The sequence below is a fragment of the Pyrgilauda ruficollis genome, unplaced genomic scaffold (assembly GCF_017590135.1).
Source record: "Pyrgilauda ruficollis isolate IOZ18807 unplaced genomic scaffold, ASM1759013v1 scaffold3, whole genome shotgun sequence".
In the NCBI taxonomy this organism is placed as follows: domain Eukaryota; kingdom Metazoa; phylum Chordata; class Aves; order Passeriformes; family Passeridae; genus Pyrgilauda; species Pyrgilauda ruficollis.
Genome location: NW_024524377.1, coordinates 24,664,888 through 24,674,271, shown reverse-complemented (window position 1 = coordinate 24,674,271; position 9,384 = coordinate 24,664,888). Strand labels below are relative to the sequence as shown.

General features: G+C 40.2%; 1 protein-coding gene across 4 annotated transcripts in view; it reads right to left on the bottom strand.

Moving 5' to 3' along the window:
* Positions 1-1,112: 1,112 nt before the first annotated feature.
* ALS2 (alsin Rho guanine nucleotide exchange factor ALS2) overlaps positions 1,113-9,384 on the bottom strand; it is a 37,076-nt gene continuing 28,804 nt past the window's right edge. For 3 of the 4 annotated variants that reach the window (XM_041473596.1, XM_041473597.1, XM_041473598.1), the window contains 10 exons: positions 7,846-8,034; positions 7,484-7,601; positions 6,787-6,944; positions 5,932-6,054; positions 5,259-5,435; positions 4,831-4,876; positions 4,268-4,329; positions 3,532-3,681; positions 3,178-3,274; positions 1,113-1,835 (listed from right to left, as the gene is read on the bottom strand). In XM_041473596.1, coding sequence (XP_041329530.1) covers positions 1,797-1,835; positions 3,178-3,274; positions 3,532-3,681; positions 4,268-4,329; positions 4,831-4,876; positions 5,259-5,435; positions 5,932-6,054; positions 6,787-6,944; positions 7,484-7,601; positions 7,846-8,034 — 1,159 coding nt within the window. In that variant the 3' untranslated portion in view covers positions 1,113-1,796. The remainder of the gene's footprint in view (positions 1,836-3,177; positions 3,275-3,531; positions 3,682-4,267; positions 4,330-4,830; positions 4,877-5,258; positions 5,436-5,931; positions 6,055-6,786; positions 6,945-7,483; positions 7,602-7,845; positions 8,035-9,384) is intronic. The other variant, XM_041473599.1, reaches the window with a different exon arrangement.

Genomic DNA, 9,384 nt, shown 5'->3' with positions numbered 1-9,384 from the left:
TTCCCTTTTATTCATATTATTATCTCTCCTTGAATTATCCAGTATAATTTAAAAAATAAGATTAAGCCAACACTAAGTTGTTTGTAAACACGAAGTCCACTCTATATTTTCTCATCACTATAGTCTGTTGCAATTTAACAGTAATTTTAAATATCATCGTTCCAAAGTTACTCTTTCCCCTTCTTTGATAAAACTCATTTTGAAAAGACCAATTACTTTTACTTTACTATGAAAACTGCTACATTGCAACTGTTGTTCAACACAACAGTATTTTGGCATATGGGTTCTTACCATTTAGATGCCAATACACACGCCATGATCACTACTTCAAAATATGATAAGCATTATCTATGGAGTCTAACATAACTTAAGCTATTATAACATTCTGTAATCTACATTTCTCGTCCCTTTTTTATTTTTTTTAATCAGTCCTGGCACCTACTGCACTCTAGTTACCCACCAGTGTTATTGGTATAAATGAAGTTAGCCATAAACCACAGAACACACACACACACTCACAGATTCTCCAGGGAACCAACTTCTTCTCTGCAGCCTCCAAGGTGAACTGCTCCAGCAGGTGTGATCAGGATTGTCTACGGGACTGCAGGGACCCTTCCCAAAGTGGGAACACCTTGTAATTAGTGCCAAGAGACAGCCCAGTGCATCCTGCTCCGAGTGGGAAGCATGGGAGCACTCAAGGTCTGCCTCAGAGGCAGCTCTGGCTGGGCACAGGCAGAACCAGGAGTGACAGCAGAGTTCCAAACTGCTGGAGAAGCCATCCCAACGCAGCCTGCAGGGTGAACTGCCCCGGAGCTTCCCTGCAGTGGGAAGAGCTTGGCATTGGTGCCAGGAGTTTGCTTCTGGGCAACACCTCTGCATGCTAAGCCCTGCTTCCCAGGAAGGCACCAAACATCACTTGCTGCTGAGGAGGAGAGTGAAAGAGGAGCCTGGTGGGCACCTGGTGTTAACCAAGGTCAACCCAGCACATCTGTTCAAGAGCACCCTTCACCCTTCTCACCTCTCCACCAGCCCACAAGGGCTGACAGAGACAGCGTTCGTCCTCAGGGTAAGCAAACTGAACACTGCACAGCATTCCATTCAGTGCCAAAATCTGAAGTGGTCAGTGCCTTTTATTTATTTCATAAACAGAAAGAATGGTAAATGCCTGCGTATTTACAATTTTAGTAAATAGGAAGTCCGTGACAGTGTGATTATTTCCACAACAGCACATGAATACTGCATTCAGCAATGCTGTTCAACACAGATGCCTCAAAACCGTTACAGCCAAACACACTACGGGTACCCATTATAAATACTAACATATTTCTATTTTCTTAAATAAAACATACAGCTTAATTCAGGAAGACCAAATGGTTCTGTGGTGCAATTCATTCCCTTTAAACATTTCTGCTGATAAACCAGGAATAATAGAAACAAACCCCTGCTTTGGAAGCCATGCGGTCCAGACTCTCACATGTGTTCTATGTGGATGCCATGCCTTTGTGCAGCACGGTAATTTAAAAGGAGTAAATAATCTTTCTGTTAGAATAGGAAAGTATTTCTTCTTAGTAGGTACTTGTCAAACCAAGTCTTTAACTTCACCACTTCACAGAAAGCTTCTGGCTGCAGTTTTTGAATCTTAGAACTGAGAGTTCAGAATAAACAACAGAGTATTTTCATCTGTAGCAGCAGAACTATAACCAAGTATTTTCTGAGGGCCATTTCAGGAAAGAAGTGGTCATTAGTGAAGTTCCACTGAGTAGATTATCCCACAGAGGCAGGTTGTAAATGATGGTCTAGGTAAGCTTTTCGTGTTGAATCTGGTAGTAACATGCCTGAATTAAAACAAAGCTCAGATTAGCACAAGTGCCAGTTCACAGCAAAGCATCACACACAAAAAGGTTGATTTTTTTCCTATGCAAGAGAATGGAGGACAAGCAGTGGCACTCCACACATGAGAACGATTTGATACATAAGCTAGCAAAATGAGCAACAGGAGACTACGTTACAAATTACATCCAACACCTAATCAAGCAAGATGGCATGATTTGGGACTCAATACTTTCACAGCTCCCAGCTATGCCAAGATGAAAGCATATTTTTGGTTACAAGTCTCTCTATGCCCTTTGACAGAAGGATTCAAAAACAGAAAATATTTTTTACTGGACAAGGATGCAGGGATGAAGCATTTCAAAAGCACTCAGACTGAAAAGCAAAGGTTTCCATCACCCTGACCTTCTGTTGAGAGTTATTCACTTCTTAATGCTGGTTCAAATACGCACTGGTTCAGATCAGCCAGGATCAGAAACTTAATATAAATGTCTCAGACAACATTTGCACTCATGGCAAATTAGATTCTACTTCTGCTTCCACCATGTAGGTTCTTTAGTAAATTTGAACCAATGCAAACCTTCCTTTTTTGCAACATTATGAAACTAATAGGTCTTAAAAAACAATCCTCTGGTCTCAACTGTTTTGAGTTTGCACAGCCACAAAATACAATCATGATAACCTAACACTTCAGTTTAAGATTTTTACTTAAGTTTCAGATTAACAGCCTCCCTCCAAAACAACCCCGCTAAAAGGCTCCACACAGCTGAATTGTCCCAAGAGCCACATGATAAACAAATTTCCAAAACAACAAATTTCTATTAGGAATGTCTTAGTGTATAATAGGATATCCTTCCAAACACACTCTCTTCCTTTTCCTATACTTAAAAAGATAAGAATACTGAGTAAAATGTGGAGAGTGACAGAGTGGGGTTTTTTTTCCCCTAAAACTTCATTCTTGGAAAGTCTTGATGTAATGTTAGACTTAAACTTTCGTGGAATGGCTCATCTCCAAAGAAGTGCTTCATTTTAATTTTTATAGGGAGAAGGCTTGTTAAGTTGCAGGGGAATGACACTGAGCATTTAGAACACTCCAACAGTAACCAGTATTACCTTTGAGTAATCCATATTTACACATTGCACCATTTTTCTTAGAGGTACCTGCAATTAGGAGGTTAGCCAAAGCTCTACATTAAATTTCCTTGCCTATCCTAGTAAAAAATTTCAATTAAAAAAGTCAGAGAAGTTATAGCCTAATGTTCATATAATTGTCCTAAGCTGATCTTCATTGCTAAAAGCTGATTCTTTCCAAAGAAAGCCTTTAATAACTCCGAATAATTTTCATACCTTCAAGGTAGTGAACATGATGCCTTGCTCCCCGTGCTGGAGATAGGGATCCATCAGGTCTTCGATTAAGTGCACCTCAGACCCCAAATTCCTTATCCTGCCACATGTGAGAGTAGGAAAGTGAACACGGGAACACAAGTTGCCAGTATAATGTTTCTTAATTCTGAATTTAGGGCCTTTTCATAATAAAGATTGTTCAAGACTTTTTCAGACCAAATCAAACAGTCAAATTGGAGAATTTAGAGTTACAAAAAGCCAGTTACTAACCATATAACAAGCAGCAGGAGCATTTAACACACAAGTACTTGTCCTGCCTATGCTCAGCTTCTGACTGATGCCACCCTTGGTGCCTACCTGGCTCGTAGCACCACATAGAGAAAAACAGGAAATAAGTCATCCATGGACCACAGAAAATCTTCCTGAAGGGACTCAAGTACACTCTGGGAGATCTCTTCAAAAGTCTGCTGGATCACCTTCAGCTTGTCAGCTGGGGTAAATGTGGTACTATTTGGAGAGCAAAAGCAAAACAAAAGGTAACAGTAAGCAGTGAGAGATCTGCATGTAAATTAGGAAGGGTCTGCTGGCCAGCATGGCCATCCCGTGCCCATGATGGTCAGTCAGACATTGACACTGCAGCAGCCAGGGCTGCCAAGGCTGCACAGCACCCAGGTTACAATCACCACACCAAGGCACACTACTGCAAGTGAGACTCTCTTCACACATTCATGGTGTTTTAATATAGTGGTGAAAGGGGAAAAACGCCTTTCTAAAATATTCCTAATTTCTTAAATTTCTTAAAAAACCTCCCATGCTCAGGTCACTTTACCACAGCTGTTTGGAAATTCACATGTGTATTTGATAGACATCCTTATGCCTTTGATTCTAAATGGTGCCCCACAGACACCTTTCAGTCATGTTTATGAGGCAACACTTCATTCCCCAGCAGGAGAAATTGCATCTTGACTCAAAACTGGAAAATGTCTTAGTGACTTCTCTTATAAAGGTGAACAAAAAGGGTGACATGTAAAGGATCCCGATACTACTATAGCAGGAATAGTGAAACACTGAAAGACAAATTACAAAGAATTACCTGATTTGCTGTAAACATTCAACAGCAGAGGCAAAGCAGGCATCTTTTGTGTTTGATGATACCTGTGTAATCATGGTAAGATTTATCAGGCAGGTTCAGCACCTCACTGTTCAGTGTTGAGCCTCTTTTAACAAGATAATGACTAAGAATGTAAACTATTCATTTTTTCTAATCAGAAAGTATATAATGATATAACTCAATTAAGTAGCTTGAAAATCTCCTTGCTAGACTTTCATTCTCACACTTTCATAACTGGAGACCAAGCAACGGTCTCTTGAATTCATTACCAAGTCAGTCAGTGAGTGACAAAGCTGGCCCGATGGCCACTGTAAGAAATCACAGAATGGCTGGGGCTGGAAGGGACCTCTGGAGATCATCTAGTCCCATGCCCCTGCTAAGTCAATACCATAGCATTTAAATAGTAGGCAAACTTAAGGGAAATATAATAACATGGCATATCTTAAGCAAAAAGCCTGGCCAAAAATTCTTTGATCACTTTGACGATTTCAGTTTCTTGAAAGAAGCACTGGGCAAAACATGTAAACAAGGCCCAATGAACATACCTTTCTACTCTCTCCAAGGATGGACACAGTTCCTGGCCAGAATTTCCTGCAAGAAACCCAACATAGTCTTAAAGTGTTTTCGCATTACAGGAATGAAGTCATCATGTTCTGAGACACAACAGCCCTTCCTACAGGATCAACTACACCTCCCACAGGTACCCAGGAAACTGTAATTTGATATGTCTCACTCTGATTTTGGAGCAACATCAATCTTTACCTCCTTCCCATCCCTTCCACCTCCCCGTTTTGGAAGAGGGAAGGTTTGATTCACTCTCTCAACCCTTCTAATTAGCTTGAAGACTAAGATGTGCTTAGATGTATTTGAATCAGAGAAAATACTTTAGAAAACTGGGGCTTTGTTTTAGATGCTTTACCTAATTACATGCCATAACCTGGTTCCAGTTTCTGGTTTTTTGCAGCATACTCACGCTTGCACTCCAAGAAAGCTGAGAAGAGCCAGATCAGTTTGTTTGTTTAGGCGTAAAACACATTCCCAGTAAATGTCCTCCTCACGCTCGTTGTCCAAGGCATACAACATAAACAGAGGGGGATAGAGGCGTGGCAGTAATACAGGCAGCAGCAAGCCAAAACTGGTTACCACATAGCTGCAACAAAAAAACAGAGGGATGGTTTGCAGAGGAAGACATAAAAAACCTAATTATCTACAAAAATTGAATGAAAATCATTGGAACAAATCTTTCATGTAGCATAAACCTATTCTGCGAGGGATAAGAGTAAAAAAATAAGTACAAATCCATCAAATAGCAACTCTGATAAGATTATAAATTACCTCCAGTGCTCTTATTCAAAATGCTTTTCTGAAGCCCAGGCCCAAGCCTTAACTTGCTTACCCGTAACAGACAAAAGCAAATTTTGTTTTAAGTAAAGAACCACTGCATGGACAAGCATGAAATGCTTATTACAACCGTAACATAGAAGTTTGCTTATCAGAATCTGTCATCAGAACCCAAGGGGAAGAAAAAACACTGCTTAGATCCATCAGTTGAATACTGTTTATCCTTCTTCCTCCAAAGAAGAAAAAGAAATGCAACAAATAAAATAAAGGCTTTGTTAGTTTTTATTTGCTTTCCCTTTATGTACCCTGGCTCAGGAGATTCTGATCTGGAATCAGATTTCCCACTGCAAAACGATCGCCTTCCTTTTGGCTCCGTTGTCAGAAATGGAATTGTGCTGCCCTCTTCCGGGAGATCAGGAAACAAGAACCTAAAAGGCAACACATTTCAGGTCACATCAAAACGTTTCCACAGATCTCAGCATTAAGGCAAGACTGGAGAGAAAAAAACCCAGCAAAAATAATACATGGTGGGCTAAGACAGCACAGCTAACACACACAGAGTACCAGCTCCCTGGAGGAAAACAGGAATGCCAACCCCTTGAATGACAAGGACACCTTTCCTACATTAACATCACTTCTCTCCAGACAAGGCTTCTAATTGTTAGCAATTTGGAGTGTTTCTGCGTTCAGATTGGCAGGACACAATTAAAGCTGCAATTATTCTCAAGAATTTAAGCCAGCTCTTCATAGGAAGACTGTTCATCCACATTGGTAAGAACTTTAATGCCGTATTGGTAAGAACTTCATGGAACACACTGGGATTCCCTATCCTCACTAGTGAACTATACCCTTTGAACACTGCCTTTGCACAGCACTGATATCCACAGACACTAAACTGTAAATCCATATTCCAGGTGAGCTGCTTACAGCCACATTTTGAAATACAATGTAGAATGTAACAAACTAGGTGTAAAGACTTTATTTTTTCCATTTTTGACAAAATAGTCAAGACTCCTTAAAAATATAGGAAAATACAAGCAACCCCCAAAATTAAGTAACAATGCCAGCACCTTTGAATTGTACAACACTAGACAGCTTCAGTACATGGGGCAGCTTTAATGAATTCAGCAGTAGTTTGACTGGGAAATGAGTCTCGTTACCTGACCAGCTGGAAGATGCGTTTGAGGTAGGACTTGATCTCCCTTACAGCCTCCTGCAGCAGTCGTCGATTTGCTCCTACTCCAACATAGGTCATTCTGTAGACAGCCACCAGGGTTTCCACCAGCTTGCCCAAGGGATGGAGAGGAGTATCACAAGCCTGAGACAAAGTATATTAATTGGCCAGTCAGATAGGTCAATGGCAGACAAGTTTAAAAAAATTGAATCTAAGAAGATGGGTGAGAGATTCAACCACAGGCTTTCAAAAAAATATTACAAATACCTCAAAAATTAGCTATATTTAACAAATTGCCATTTAGATTACAAAAATTCTGTGTCAGCTAAACACAATTTATAGGAGACAAGACAGTACAAGAACTTGTGCTACTACTTGGACTAGTCATCTGTCCAGTACTCTTAAAATTAACGTGCAAAATTTAGCAAGTATTTCAAGATGCTTTGCTGGGATCCAGCATTAAAGAATGAAAACAGTAACTGAACAGAAAGTGACTTTAAGAGAGCATTCATTAGGTATTCAATGATTTTAGTTTTAGTTGTGGACTTCAATATATTAAGTGATGAGCAAGCATGAACTATGGATTACAAGAGTGCAGTATGGAAGTAATCAGGAAAGCTATTGCAAAGTGAGCTTGTCATGCCTTGCCATGCCTTTTTATGTGAGTATTTAAGTCACAATACCTTTATCAAATATTTTTTTATATTTTCATATTTTTCCAGGGTGAAGGCACCAATGTGTTGTGGAATGAACTCCAAACTTTCCAGTGTCTGAGTATGTGAGCGGCTCAGTAATTCCGGGCTGCAGTTTAAAAAGACAGACATTGTACAGGTTGAGACACACAACAGGGAAAAAACCCCTGACATTAATAGCTCAGCATGTCCCTGAAAGGGTTTGTAGTGCAGAGCAGTAAGGCTATGATTTCACTTGGGATTTGCTATTGTTTTAACTAAAACTTTTCAGAGTTTCAAGTTTAGAGCTGAGTGCAGTTCCAGTTTCCTTCTCCATCCTGTTTTGCTTGGTGACACATTCTCTAGGAGCCAACCTGTCTTTGTGCTGCCGTCGGTTGGTGGTCAGAGCCACCGCAATGTTGTCCCAAGCCTTCCATCTGTCCCCCTGGCCGGGGCTCTCACAACCAAGCTGGTTCCAGCATTCTTCAAATACTGCCTTCCATTTCTCATCAGGGGACACTGCCAGGATCCCAAGTTTCCGCCTAATAAAATGACCAGTGGGTCTGTTAAAATCAAATAGCAATGAGACAACACATTCAGCTTGAAAACTACCCATGGCTAATGCCAATCTTATCTCTCACACTGTTTTAGCAAAAGCTGAGAAACTTAACAGACTCTACTGGGAACCAAGTTTTATCACTAAGAATAAAGTTAGAGCCTACTCCTAATACCTGCATTAGAGAACAGCTATGAACCTTGTTAGTTTTGGTCTTTCTTGCAGCCTTCCAGGAATGCTACAACAAAGAGCTGGTGCTTACCTTCACCAGTGGAACTCATTCAGAAGTCTCAGGACACATTCATGCAGCAAGGACACAGCACAACTAAGTCCCAAGTATCTTGCTACCCACATAAATACCAAGGATGGGTACACAGCTTCTGACCCTGAAGTAGTAGCTACAGATAATGTTGCAGGGCATGTTAGGGATGTGGTGATAGAGAGCAAAACCAGCTCAGGCATCCTTTCACTGCCAGACAATGCTCAGGGATCATCTATACCCAGAAGAAAACCAAGAGCTCTTCTAGCCATGTATATAAATAAAGATATCTCAGACATATAATGAAATGTACGGCTTTGAAAAGCTTTCTCAAAACAAGTAAGTGCTGTCAGGGTTAACAGGTCTATCTTGATTTAAATCAAGTGTCAGAAATTGTCAGACCTTTCATTAAGATTTCTTCCAGCATATTTGAGATGAGAACTAGCAACACAGGTAATTTCCCCATGCTGCCAGTCTCACAAAGCAGAAGTAGGCTCTAAGCCTTTTCAGAAATTATACCAGAAGATTTTCAACTTGAAGACAGTCAGAAGAGGATAGATGAAACCCTTATTCCACAAGCAATCCTCAAAAATATGTATATACATTTATTCATAGACTCCCTACTGGGGTAAAAAGCAGACAGCTGCAAAGGCTGCAAGTGTTCAGTTCAGCAGGGAGGCCTGCTTAACTTGCATGCTGTTGTAGGTGTCAGCACTGTCAAAAGAAATTACCAGTGAAAGCTTCAGGAAGCCAACTGACAAGTAATCTATGTAAAAATATTATAGTCGTGTTTCCCATTTTAATCTGAAATTTCAGAGCACATTTCCAAGATACTGAATTCCATACAGCAATTGCTAAACCATTACATGGTGCTACCACATACCAACATCTCACCATCAACTCTTTTCTTCAGTTTCTTTTACTCAAAGATATATCAGTTAGAACTTAAACATGTTTTGGTTTTTTTTTTCCCCCAGAAATAACTAAGAAAATTGCCCTAAGGCATCTGCTATACAGAGGGATTTATAGATACTTTTCAAAGTGATCTTTGCCAAGGTATTAAAATGCTCTTCTGCAAATCAGCAACCTTCTATTTTC